At 39.7% G+C, this 14,472-nt stretch overlaps 1 protein-coding gene across 13 annotated transcripts in view; it reads right to left on the bottom strand.

The window, feature by feature from the left end:
* Positions 1–14,472, bottom strand: part of RAPGEF6 (Rap guanine nucleotide exchange factor 6) — a 122,627-nt gene that overhangs the window by 11,053 nt on the left and 97,102 nt on the right. For 5 of the 13 annotated variants that reach the window (XM_041481804.1, XM_041481795.1, XM_041481793.1 and 2 more), the window contains 7 exons: positions 13,619–13,742; positions 11,222–11,245; positions 8,276–8,496; positions 6,075–6,266; positions 4,663–4,797; positions 3,209–3,322; positions 1,000–1,225 (listed from right to left, as the gene is read on the bottom strand). In XM_041481804.1, coding sequence (XP_041337738.1) covers positions 1,000–1,225; positions 3,209–3,322; positions 4,663–4,797; positions 6,075–6,266; positions 8,276–8,496; positions 11,222–11,245; positions 13,619–13,742 — 1,036 coding nt within the window. The remainder of the gene's footprint in view (positions 1–999; positions 1,226–3,208; positions 3,323–4,662; positions 4,798–6,074; positions 6,267–8,275; positions 8,497–11,221; positions 11,246–13,618; positions 13,743–14,472) is intronic. The other 8 variants (XM_041481798.1, XM_041481806.1, XM_041481799.1 and 5 more) reach the window with 3 other exon arrangements.

Raw genomic sequence — 14,472 nt, 5'->3', positions numbered from 1 at the left:
TAAGTCCTACAATAAAATTCACTTTCTTTCCTTGCAACTTACTGAAACTAAAGAATAAAGGAACAACTACAAAACATGAACTCAATGTATATTATGTATTCTAGAAAGGAAATTATTTTCTTTGATGAAGCAGATCCTTTAAATTCCCAATTTAATCCTAATAAATAAACTGAATTACTCATTTCTTTCCATCCCTGGAAGTATTCAAGGCCAGGTTGGATGGAGCTGGAAGCACCCTGATCCCTGCCCAGAGAAGGGAGGTAAGATCAAGATGATCTTCAAGGTCCATTGCAACCCAAAGCATTCTATGATTCCATGCGGTGGAAAAATTAGAAATGTAAGGAGCATCTCTCATTTAGCTGAATCCATGCTACGGATAGCATGGATTGTCTGTCCTCAATATGTCTTGAGGACAGACAATGCTGTCCCAAGATATATTAGGAGACATTACACCCTATGGGTCAAGGTGCTACATCTAGCAAAAAAAAATCCAAAAACATCCAGTTCAAAGCATCATTTCAGCACAAATTCTCATTGCACTGAAGTAACAAGACCTCTTGTGTGGAAACTGTCAGAAAGACACTGGCAGAGAGCTGCCAGTCTGCCTAAGCAACAAAGGATAATTAGAAAAATCCTTACAAATCACATTAGAGCACGTTAAGTGACTGGCACTGCTGACTCAGAGAGAATTGATCATATCCTGCTGTTCTTTTGCTGTCTTTCACCATGGCATTAATTTGCTAAGCATCATCCTGGCTTTCAACAAGCTTCCAGTCTCCTGCAAGAAATATCCAGCTAAACCCCACCAATGGGAACAAGCTGTTGTCTCCCCAAGTAATTCTGTAAGCTTCTTATGGAAACAGGCTCCCACGCAGCACCAGAGCTCCAGCTTCCAGCAGAAGCTGGATAACCACAGTGGAGTGCACAACTGTGTCCTGGCCAAAGCTTCCTTACCCCTTCTGACAGCAGAACACCCCAGCAGAAGCAGCTGCACCTTACCCCGGGCAGGGCTGGCCGTAATCTGTCAGTGCCTGAGGATGCTCCTTCCTCTCTGCCCCTCCTGAATCCACCACAATGAGGGACTGGGACAAACTCCTCTCGTCCTGCAGTGCTGCTGACATGGAGTCCACAGAGCAGTTGCTCACGATGCTGGAGCGCGATGAGATCTCGCTGTGACTGGAGTCTGAGAAGTTGTCGGATTTAGTGGAAGGTATGAGGGCATAGCCTAAGTAGAGGAGAGGAGAGGAGAATGTCTCCATCAACATACAACAACGAAGAATTGACACACACAATACAGTGAGGATATTTAGGGAAAACCAACCAAACCTTGTTTGCATACAGTCAGTCCACTGTGGATTTTAGGGTACTAAAGCTTTTAGCATTTAGCAGCATCTAGCACTGATTTACTAATGAAAGTCCAGGAACACCAGTAAGCTGCCTGCAAATCCACTACTTTCCAGAGCAGCAGCTTTAACCTACACAACCAGAATCAGCAGCCTACTGCATCGCTACTGGCAGGCAAATCACGTCTTTCCAATTCTGCAAGTGCTGACTCCTTCAGTAAAAATGCAGCACACTTCCCACTATCCCTCTGCCATACTTCCATGCAAGACTCAAAAAAAGATTCTGGCAGTGGAGGAGGAGATGCTGACTAAGGTGAAAGACAGCTATGAGCACTCAGGGATTAGCCATATGATCCATTTCAGTTTTATTATCTGCTCCAAAACTAACAGAGAAGGAAGCAAAGGCTGGAAGTACAGCCTTGGCAGGAGCTGGACCAGACTCCAGTGTTGTTCCCACAGAAGGGGAACAACTGAAGACCCACCAGATTCAGAGCAAAATGTATAATGCTTTTTTTTTTCTGTTTGGCTTACCCTCAAATAACTTCTCAGACACAAATAAGGTATACACCCCTGTAAATCTAACACCTCAGACAAGCTTTTTTTTTTCCCTAAATTTTTGCACTTGTGCCTTTTAGTGGGACTGCCACAAATTTACATTGATTAGGTGAAGAAGTGAAATGACAAGTAAAAGCCAGTGATACACACAATCTAACACAGAAAACGGATGCCCTTAAATGCATAAACAATACAGAGATGATACAGTATGGCATGTGGAGACACTGGCATACAGCCACTGAGCATAATGCTCATAATCAGAGATTTTAGAGCTTAACTTTGATTATTTGGTAAGATTTTAAGAGCAAATATGAGCAGTAAGTATCAGTATTATCAAGCTATAGAACTGAACCTTAAAATGTACTAAAGAACAGCCTTTTTAAGATTAAATTTCAGTTTTCTTTCATTTGGCAATAACTAATATTTCATATTCTTTACATTTTTTAGGGACTCTTTAAATTTACACAACTACATTGCAGTAAGAAATGCCCTCACAGTTTTCCAGCTATCTGGAAAACAAAGAAGAACTCTTTGTTCTCTTCATTAAAGAAGAACACTAGAGAAGAACTCTTCATTAAATGTAAGTATTTGCTGGGCTGAAAAGGACAGCAGAAGATGTGACCAATGGAATACACACCAATGCTGGAAGTGAGCATTCCATTGACCAAGTATCAGGGACTGTTTAATTAACAAATGCTGCAGAACTTACTGTTTCACTGGCATTTGGGACACACTAAGGAACTGAACTGACACTGTACCTGTTCCTTGATTCTCTAAACTTCACATTATTGTCTTCACTGCACTGTAAGGGTGATTAGCTATAATGAACTGACACAAACATCTGGAAGGAAAGCACATCAAACATCTTAAACATGTAAATGGATAATGCTGAAATAACTCAGATAAACTCAGGATATCAGACACAACACGGACATCAGTCTTCCTTCTAAAAAGACATTATATAGTCTTTCTCCTTCTTCTAGGCCTTGTGCATAGGCAGTAGGATATGTACACACTGCTGTTGGTACAGATACTTGCTGTACTCAGAGTATCAATGTCCTTGCTGTTTTGGTTTCCACTGCTTTCTAAGGCTTCAGTGGGCTCTGCTTCCCTTTTTGCAGTAACAGCTGTTCTTTCCCTGGAGAAGCTTCTTTCCCTAAGTCTTCTAAACAGGGATCCCTTTATTTTTGTGGGTTCGTGCTCAGCTTCTGTCTTTCTACTCTCTTTCTCTCTGTCCACCTTTGCACTTCTCTCAGAACTCTCTCCAGCTTGGCAAATCTTCTGAATTTGCTTTTGTAAATAAGCCCCACCTATTCCATAGCTGCGCTGTCCACTGTTCTTGTTGCTGGTTTCACTGGCCAGTGATGAGGAAGAGCCAGAGAGATTCATCTGACTGCAGTTATCCGACCTTTGGATGTTGCCAACTACAATGAAGTAGACACAGACAGATGTTGATAGATGATGAGATAAATAACAACAAAAATAACAACCTAAATGAAAATCCTTTCTTCTTCAATCCTATTTGTGTATCACTTGAGTATAGCTCAAAAGAAAATGAAATCTAAGATCAAGTGGAATGTGTTCATGCCTAAAATTATGTCTTTCAGCTGTCTGTGAAGCACCTAATTTTAGATCAATGAGCTGTTAGCACAACACATACAACAAAGTACAGATCATCTCAATCAAATGAGATCAGTGCTGAAAGCAAGTTGAATTAATGAAACAATTCCCAAGAAATAAAACATTATTTTCAAAGAACCAGGTAAAAGTTAACAAAAATAACATACTTATAAGCAATGCTCAGTGGAGGAAGATTTGGCAACCCAAGTGTTGAAGTTTTATACATATGCTGTGTTTAAGTAAAATAAGTGGCATTCTCCTAAAGGAAACACGATCTTGTGAAGGCAGAAGTGGACAGACCAGCCTGATCTCCCACTGAGAAGGGTGAGAGATGCAGCAGGTCACTGTGCCATGCCATGCCAAGTGGCTTTGGGCAGTCAGTGAGTCAAAGCAGCACAGAAGGGAGGAGAGAGGCCTTACGCCATCCAACACCAACCACCCGCGCTGGCTACTGAGTGGTGCTAAGAGATTTCAAATCAATTTCCATCCAAGGTTGACTAATGATGAAGTGATGCAGGTCTTTTAAGATGAAGACATCAAAAATAAAGGGATTCTCAGGGCATCATGAGAGACAGGGATGAATACAAAGCCCTGTGCACAAGAACAAAAAATATGAGGAGCGACTCAAGGATTTAGATGGATGCACTACTTCTGCAGCAACATAAACCAGCTGTCCTGGAGAACTACGATACCATTCCACCTCCAGCTCTATCTGATCACCTGGTATTCCAACTTGGGCAAGACCAGAAGTTGTCTCAATAGCTGCAGTTTCTGTCCAACACTGTCATCTTCAAGAAATCCCCAGGTCTGAGAATTCCATTTATTTAAGTGGCCCCCTAAATCTGAACTGGCATGATGGCAGGTGTCAGCACTTCAGTTCTGTTGGGAATTCTGCCAAAAGCTCTTAGGCAGTATTTTAAGAAAACAACTATTCCCTTTTTTTCAAATACTAAGTGACTTAAAGGTCCAAAATATACAAATACATTGGAAAATCATATCTATTCATAGAAAGACGTGATTCTATTCTTGATATGAATAATCGAAATTACTATTTCTCTTACATGTCATTACCAACAAATATTCCTGCCACTGCCCACCCTGGTTTAGGCTCCAGCTCCTGGGACTGATGCTGCCATACACTTACCTTTGCGTGGGGAGCCCTGAGGAGAAGCAGGCGGGCTGGAGTGCAAAGAAGATGCCATGGACATAGTGTCATCTGTTTGTTTCTTACTACTTACTTCCTCAGACAAGCTTAATGACTTCTGTGGAGAGCCTGTACCTATGAAAACAATGGCATCAGTTACTGCATATTATTCTTCTTCTGAATTACTGATTTCTGTTTAAATTACAAATAAGCACCACGTAGAACAACCAGAATATTCAGCAAAGAGAGGAGCAGATGCTCCGAGAATTCTGCATGTGGAGGCAGCCTCCATTTAAATTTAGATCAGATCAGCTGTGGCCACTGCTACTGCTGGCTGCTCATCTAAGTGTGTTGAAACATCCACATCCCAACAGGAACCACTGCAATGGATATATTTGCTGTGGTTTTGGCAAAGGATTATGCAAAAAAATATCTGTGTGCAGTATAAATTGGAGGAAATCCTTGCCCGTGGCACTGTTGGGACTGTGTTAAAAACCATGTGTGCCAGAGCTACCAGGTCAGCTCAAGATCTTCACAAGCAGGAGCCCTCAAATCAACACTCATGGCCACTATCCACAGTTTGGCCAGTTTAGCAAAACCAGTGTCACAGACATGGTTTGGTGTTTCTTACTCTCTATTAGACCATCCTGCAGAGGACTCAGTGCTGAGGAGTTATTTCAAGTTCCCAATAACTGTTAGATAGCATGGACCACCACACACAAATGAAGAAAAACCTCTGAGAAAAGTTTCTGGAACTTATCAAACTGAACAGGCTTTTCAGAGGAGAACTGAAATAAGTACTAACTGGAAAGAGTATTTTATATGCTGTAATATATTGTTTTCTGAAGCTATTTCAAATTATGTTGATGCCCAATATAAAATAATTCTGTATCAGTTATTGACTGCATCAAACTTCATTTAATAACCCACAACTGCAGCTTTCAAATGATACAACAGTTATGTAAATAGGACAAAAGCTTTCTAATAAAGAATCCACTGCTTTGCAACTAGCAAATTTAGAGACTAAAAAAATATGTTCACTAGGGGCAACTAATAATGTATGTTGCTCCATTTGACCATAATGTTGTTAAAACGGTGTCCCAGTGGTTAAAATATTAAATGTCTGTGATTTGTTTCAATGATTTCACCCAAATATATTAGACCTCATGAAGCAAGAGCATATTTGGAGACAGCATCTCACTATTGACCGTTTTAAAGTTATAAAGGACTGTGCAAATGACTAAGCATGCTGTCTTAAAACATAGCAATATGTATCAGCTTTTTCAAAATGAATTAATCTAATAAAGTTTACAACAGTATCTCACATAAACCGCTCAGCTACAAAAGAGCTTCTCCCTCCTCCTTGCTTGCATCTTTAAACCTTCCCAGCCAGGTGAACTGAAGATACTCACTGAATGTGACATGATCCTTTGTCAGTCCCTTTTTCCTGCTGGGGTACAAATTCACAGTTGGGACCTGAAGAACTTGACTCATTCGATTTTGTTGATGCTGATGGGCTTTTGTGGTTTGGCCAACTGATCTCATGGGCACTGGAGACATTTCGGAAGATTTCCCTCCTCTTCTCTCACTTAAATTCTTTGTCACTGTTAGGGAAAAACTGCATATAAATATCTAGCATTTTCAATTGCAGGATTATTGCAGTACAACCATCCATCCAAAGCAACCACTGTATTAAGAAGATAAATTGTATTTTAAACCACTTCTAGTCCAAACACGACGATCCCATCACAACTGAAGATGATGCATGAAGAGCTTTAAAAAAAAGTCCTAAATTCTTGAAAGTGCCATCGAGGTACTTCATCAAGAGATCAAAAGATGTTGTTTACTTCTACCACAAGCCTGTATTTTAAATGTTTGCATGCAAGGTGGAATTGCATAACAGCACCTCTTTCAAAATCAGGTGGTTTTGCAAGTGGCATCAAATGTTTCACTAGGTGGCACAAGTGATTTACAGCACAGGGCTCTGCTTCAGCTTCTGCTTCAATCACAAAGCAATTCACAGACTGCTCCTCATCTGATTTCTCCTTAAATTCAGTTGGAAAGCTCTGGATTGCAGTGTCCCTGGTGCTCATTCCTACCACAAGCAAGGACAGAAGCTCATTACTGAGGTAAGAAAGGGGGAGCTGAACCCCTGAAAGTGGGTAATCTAACAAAGTGGGGAGAGACATCCCTGCAAGGTCAGTGCTCTCACTGCACCAGATTTAAAACCACAAGGGGCTGGCAGGTCCCTCATGCCACACATCACTGCTCTATTCTTTCTCTGTAGCGAGGATAATCTACTACCTGTGGGTTTTGGGGTTTAAGGCTTTTTCCCCAGTTTTTAAAAATGTTACTTTTAATAATATGCCAATCTACTACATATTTATTTGTACATCCACTTAAACTTCATTTTCCTTCCTGATGTTTAAGAAAATATGGGCTTGATTTGCCTAACTACATGAAGCAGTAGGGTATATATTCCCTATTTTTACTTCCAAATATCTATGGTTAGCACTGTGCATATAAGATTTTAATTTTTTTTAACAAATAAAAACCAATCTGATAACATTTATGTTTTTCTCTTGGGCCTGGTACCTGTTATGATTGCACACAGATCATCTAGCAAGAGTTCAAACATGAAGGATTTAGCATTTTTAAAAGAGAGTTAAATGTGGCCATTTCCAGGTTTCCTGCTTCAATGTTACTTAAAAGTAAATGCTAGAAGAATATTTGCATAAGACAGCATCTTAGGCAATAACAAGGATTTGCTTTCTTAATACTGGGTAACGGCAAGGGCTTAAAATTTTATCTTCAAGATGCCATCTCCTAGTTATGCTTTGAACTTACCTCACCAGAGATAAAACAGTATTTGAAGACAAAAAAAGCCTCAAAATGCTATATTTGGACAAAAGACAAGCAGGAAACATAATTTTGTTTAGCATGGTTGTTACTCATCTATTTTGAAACAAATCTGCCTTTCAAGAAAGTGAAAACTGCTAAAGTATCTAAATAAAATACAATTATAACCTCTCATGTCTAAATAAGAATTTACTGAACTGTGTAAGACAGCAGGTCAGACAACATTTTGTTTGACAAGAGCTCAAATTATGAGAGCTATCCTGCTGTAGTCCTCAATTTGTGACTGTCAAGCCATGTCAAACTTATCAGTCAATATTGACCTAACTTCTCCTTCTCAACAATCTTCATTTATTCTAAGGTGTAATCCATTGCAGTTTCTATATTGATTTTGTCTCTTTTCATTTCTTGCTGTTCATATGGTAAAGACTACTTTTATCCTTCCTAGTTGTGTGCAAGGACAGCAGGGCACCAGCAGAGTTGATGTGCTATTGGATTTCCTGCCAGACTGATGGAAAGACACCCAGCTTTAGGAACTAAAGGTCAAAATAAAAAACATCACAGAAATTTTTTGAGCTCAACCAAAACATGAACACACATGCTGTCTTGCTGAAGCTCTCAGTACATGAACTGACAAAACAACCCTTACTACACTATCTTCTCCTCAGAGGAAAAGTTTAAGAGTATTTTTAGAGAAGGAACAATGTTTTTTATAAATGCTAGAGATCATGCTGCTGTTCTAGCTCACTGTACTTACAAGTGCTGTATGCAGGCTCACACTGAAGTGACAATATCTGGATCTTCTCTTCGTCTGTCTCTACACTGAGGTTGGACAGGTACTGCTTCACCTTCCTGGCCATCTGGGCATCCTCGTAGAGCTTCTTGGCGTTCAGGAGCGAGCTGCGGCGGGCGCGCTTCTTGTGAGCGCCTCCCTGCACGTCCAGCATGTTGGAGTTCATGCTGCCCTGGCTCAGAGACCTACGAGAGAAAAGAGCAAAGCACTAAAGGTTCAGTTCTCAACAGCAACAAAGAGCTGCAGCAGCATAGGCCAAAGCAGATTAATACCAATAATCTTCAGTTAGGGCTAGTGCATGCTGATGCAAATGAGTTAAAAAAGATGAACAGCATTAAAACAATGCCTGTCTTAACATCTCGGAGTAAACTGAGAGCAGGGATTTGAGCCTAGAACAGGACTGCTTGTGGAAATGTGGAGCTGGGAAGAACAAGGGGCAGTGCTGCATGTGGAACTCATTCAGCTCCACTAATGAACCCCAGGCTTGTGCTGCAGGACCCGCAGCTGCCGAGAAGAAATGGCCTCAAGTTGTGCCAGGAGAGGTGTAAATTGGACATCAGGAAAAACTTCTTCATGGAAAGGATTGTCAAGAGCTGGAACAGCCTGCCCAGGGCAGTGGTGGGGTCAGCATCCCTGGAAGTGTTCAAAAAACACATGTTTAAGGCATTTGAGGACATGGTTTAGTGGTCAACATGGTGGTGGTGTTGGGTTGATGGCTGGATTTCATGATCTCAGAGGTCTTTTCCAGCCTTAACAGCTCTATAGGTTGATGGCTGGATTTCATGATCTCAGAGGTCTTTTCCAACCTTAACAGCTCTATGAATTCAACTGTAGATTCTAAAAGTGGACAAACTTGGTAACTCTGGTGGTTTAAGGAGCTGGGTACCCACTGTGTGCATGAGGCTTACACAGAAACTCCTTGCACTTAGCTGAGCACAGAAGTGAGTGAGCACTGCAATCCTCTTAGAAAACTGAGCTTCTCATAATGGTTAAACAAGGGGCAAATTACATTAAATGTACAAAGTGCATTTGATTACACACTTAACTTCTTTCTCCAATTAACTAAAAACATTCACAGAAGAGCAGCTCATTAAAAACCGTGTCCCAAGAAAGGTGAGGAAGGCAGTGATGATATACACACACCCAGACTTGTACAGACTTGAATCTATGAAAGAGGATGCTCCTCAATGCTCCTAATTTTGAGCTCTCAAATCTATCAGTAACTGCAGCAAAAATAAATAATACTGTAATTGTTAAAGAACGTGAGTTACTCTCCCTGACAGTCACTCCTATTCACACTGGAAGAGTGACCAAACAACTGATCAGGCTATACTTTAAACACAGTCACCTCTGTTTCAAGTGCCAAAAGTCCTACAGCCACACCAGTTCTGATGCATTTTTAAACAAACGGAGATCACAGTATAAGTCACATGTAAATCCTAATGGAAAATGTCAAAGTTGTTCAAAGCTGGGTTTGTGTGGGGATTTTTAAATATTCAGATGAATATTTTTAAAGCTACATTAAGACATTTATCAAGATCTTGTGTGTTTACAGAATCACAAGTGGCAGAATAAACAACATCAGGCACAGAAGAGCCATAATGGCCAAAAGAGTCAGAATGAAATGTTGTTAGAGAAAATCCAAGGAATCAAGTAAACTGAGCTTAGAAAATAAATGTTGGAAAACAGATGACTGCAATATTTTCAGACATGTTAAATAATCATTCTGAGAGAAAATAGAAGCTTAAAAGCTCTCAGCAATTCATAGCTTAATTAAATAAAAAAGTAATGTTATTGGAGACAAGGAGTAGCAAAAGGCATGATGGAGTGTTCACAACTATCCAAACCAAGGGGACACTCCTATCTCTTGATGGATAAGGACAAAGCTATTCTACAATCTCAGGAAATTATGTTTATTTTTAATGACAGAAACATTTTATTGTTTATGTACACATGGATTTTTTTTCTTTCATGTTTGGATTTGACTTTTTAAGGCAATTTAATTCTACTTTCTTTAACAATTATTTTTCCTTATTCCCTTGTGCTCACAGCAATTCCAAGAGTTAGAAATTAAAGTGGCTCCATGGGTCCTGGCTACTTCTCCCCATGAGCTGCCTTGTGAGCAGCTGATTATTGAACACCAAATGCTGCCAGCCAAGGACATCCACATCAGCATCAGGGACCAGCATCCAAACCTGCTAGGCCCAGTATGAGCAGCCCAGGTCCTGGCACTGTGCCCATCACTGCTATGCAAGGGCACACAGGTAACACACAGCCATAAAACATGGCTACAATGTCAGTCTCAAAATCACTGCCCTGGGCCAGGCAGGAGCTTCCCTGGCCAACATCAGAACTCTCATCTTTAGTCATTCCATGATCCAGACCTCACACAACCAACACTCCCAGTAGGATCAATGACGATTTTGGTGCAGGAAATGTGAGATACATTTTAAACATGTGCTAAAAATAAATACTTTGAAGGCTGCCTGAAGACAAACCTCAGGGAGGAAATTACTACATCATTACCACAATTCAAAGTGTCCTTATAGCTGAAAATGCAGAATGGCTTCAATTTTTCAGTAACATGTTAAAAGGCAAGTTACTTATTTCATTTACTTCCCACAATAGTTTGCCTTCCAATATAACTGCACAGCAAGGTTTTTTTTTTTTTTTTAATGCATAAAGCCAAAACTCAAACAATTTATCTATTACACAAAAGCAACTCAGAATTCTTATAGCTGCAGTAAAATGTTGGCTGTAACCCCTTACTCCTGTTTTCAAAAAAACATGTATTGCAGGGTTAATAAAATGCATGCTGTATTTCAGATGCATGCACTAAAGAGGAGGATGCAGTATGTTAAGAGTTGCATAATCTTTATTTATCTTAGTTGCATTCAGCTCTACACTTACCCCAAACTTCTCCACCTCTTCTTCCTGTAAGCAAGAGCCATATACATTGAAGCATGTATTTGAACAGAAAAGCACAGGAAAAAAATAAAACAGTTGAGAGTCAGGAAGAAAGATGTAGACAGGAAAGAACAGAAAAGAAAAATCTCTATACAGCCATATTCTTCTCAAACAATAACACAATGTTTTCATGAAATGCAGGGGCAAAACTTGACAAATACTTCAGTATCTATCAGTTTTTTGTTTAACCTATGAATTGAAAAATTCAAATTTGCATTAATTTCTTTTATTTTCTCTAAGTCAAATTCGATGGAGTGCAACTCACTCATATTGCAGAAAATGGGATTAAATTAATTTATTCTTTGCCTGTTGAAAGTGTATGATAAATCATCACTATCAATTTCAAGTTTATGATATTGTTTTCTCTTGACTGTTGGTTGGAAAACAAGCCAGTTGCCAAATACACCTTGAAAGCCTGGACACTCTCAGTAATTGGTAATGAACTTGTGAGCAAGTCTCATGTTACCACTAATACACATCTTTCTTGTTGATTTTTCATTTTCAAAAGCATTTATTTGATGCTTCATAACACAAACTGAGAGATCAAACATGAGAGACAATGAAAATTAATATAAATGACATGAAAACATGGAATTATTTTCTTTTAATCTTTGGCATTATCTTTAATATTGGATGCCTAAGCAGTTTATGGCAGCATGTGTAATTTAAATTACAGTCATTAAAATGTGTTCTGTAATTCTGAAAAACATACTAAAGGTAACTATTTACTGTTAAATTTATTGAATTATTAGACTTCATGAGGTCTTAGGAAGTGCATGGGCCATCAAGGAGATTTATTTATAGACTAATTTCAGCTGTGAATGCCAAAGTTTCTGAAAAGCAATCACAACTTCTCAGTAACTGACTTTATAATTTTATATTAAAAGTGAAATCTTGCTAATTTCTATCCAACTGTATAAAAGTGAATCTCCACTGTGAAACAAAGTAACATTAACAAGGCTCTGGTATTTTTGGCGCAGACTGGGCTGTTTTTAGAGTCACAGAATCACAGAACAATTTGTGTTAGGAGGGACTCCAAAGTTCATCCCTTTATATCCCCCCATACACCTTCCACTAGTCCAGGCTGCTCACAGCCCAATCCAGGCTGGCTTCAAATGCCTGTATTTGAAAAAAAGAAATATCTTTCCTGACAGCCAGCCTTGCAAACAAAAACCAGACAGAACTGATGATCCTCTGTGAATCCTGACCACTGGAATAGCACAGGGAACCAAATCTCCATGCTTCTATAAAGGCTCCCTATCCTTGCATGCCCTATTTCCTTCCACTGCACAGATGTAACTGAATTCACAAATCAGAGAGAATCACAAGTGCACTGGAATTTTGGGTGGATGAAGCACACTTCACCCAGGAACTGTCCCCTGTGTCTCCAACCTGCGCTGCTCCCTCCAGGGTGCTCAGGGAGCTCTCCTCTGCTGGGTGCACACAGGCACGGGCGGCTCAGGAGAGCATTTTGCCATTTTCTCAAGTCAGAGCCCCGTGGCTCCTCAGCCATGACCCAACTCCCCACCAGACTGCACCTGAGGGGTTTTGTCTGGCCCATCAGTTTGAGGCAGACAGTGCAAGGAGCAAGGCCACCACCCACCCCATGGACACCTACAGGGTCAGGACCCTGCATGGACACAACATCAGAGCCACTGATGCTTTCAGTTCAGCCAGTGGGGAGAAAACAGATGCAGGAAATAATTCATTTCCACTAAATAAAATCTGGAGCTAATCAGCACCAGATTAGGGGTTATGTTGCTTTTATTCTGCACTTTGTTAACATCAAGCCTGGTGATATTCAGCATCAAGATAAAAAGAAAAAATAAGAAAAATAAGCCAAGAAAACACCCTCCACCTGCTGAAGCCTGAACATATCAAACATTATGTAGGTGGAACAAGCTGTGCTTAGAACAAATAAAAAATATTTAGTTTGAATTTAATATGTTTTCAGTGGGGTTTTGTTTTGAAACAGCATTTGAGATCTATACATCAGTGATTCAGGTGCTTTTTATCTCTCGTATCTAAATATTGTACCCTGTAATATTATACCTCTCTCAAAACTCTACTGACACTAACATTTTATTTGGCAGAAGTATGTATCATTAAAATTAGAACTTATTCTTCTATGCTTTTTAAAGGCAATAAATTGGTTTATTAGTCATTCAAAGCATGTCTGGGAAGCATCAACTGTTTTGCCATAATTTGATAAAGGCTGTGGTTTGATGGTAGATGTCAGTGATGAGGCACACAATGAAATACCAAGGTGCTGATGCACACAGAGACCCAGATCCCCCCACACTGAGACCCCTCAGTGCTGCTGCCCTTCCCAGTGCACACCTTTGTCTGAACATCACAGCTGGATCCATGTTTGCAGAGGTCATTCGCACAACTTGGCGGATTTCTTTGGCAATCATCCGGAGCTTCTCAAAATTTACCAGGCCATCCACTTTAGAATCATTGCCTGCATAATTGAAACACACACATAAGGAAAGGAAAGGAAAAAAAAAAAAAAAAGAAGTAATAAATATTTCTGAACAGCCACTGTGCTTCTAGCTCTTCCCTTGTTATTCTTCTCCCCTCCCTATCCCCCAGTCAACACAATTTTTTTAATCAATGTAGCAAGAAATCAGGATGTTCTCTCAAAACACTGATGGAATCAAACCCACTTGGACTACCCTATATTCTTTTGTTAACTGGTATCTAAAGTAACAAGTATTAGTAGAAGGAAAAAGGAGTAAGTGAACTATGCCCAAATTAACTCTCATAATATTAAAATAGTCTAAATACAGAATTGACATTAACAACATTCACATCAGGAAAGAAGTTCAAATAGTTCTGAATCATCACAACCAAGAATTAAGCATATTTGGAAGTGATTCACCTCAACCAGTTATAAACAGGACTTTGTATAAAGGGAACAAGATGGAAACATTTAAACAAAATCCCTTGAAAATGCTGAAAGCAAGAGTAGGAGGTGTATCACTGTATGCATGTCACAACATGGAATGAAAACCTGGAAAACATTACAGCAACAAGCTTTTTGTAAGAGAAAATATTTGAAGTAGTGTAGCTACCAGACAGCACACACACCTATGCTTCCACCCTAAACCTCAGGACAGCTGAGGAGGATTACAGCATTGCTTTCAAAATACTAAAAATATGCATTTTGTTTTTAATTTTTGTCTAGGACC

The sequence above is a fragment of the Pyrgilauda ruficollis genome, unplaced genomic scaffold (genome assembly GCF_017590135.1).
Source record: "Pyrgilauda ruficollis isolate IOZ18807 unplaced genomic scaffold, ASM1759013v1 scaffold57, whole genome shotgun sequence".
Classification (NCBI taxonomy): domain Eukaryota; kingdom Metazoa; phylum Chordata; class Aves; order Passeriformes; family Passeridae; genus Pyrgilauda; species Pyrgilauda ruficollis.
Note: the sequence above shows the minus strand (reverse complement) of the source record. Positions and strands in the feature narration are given on the sequence as shown.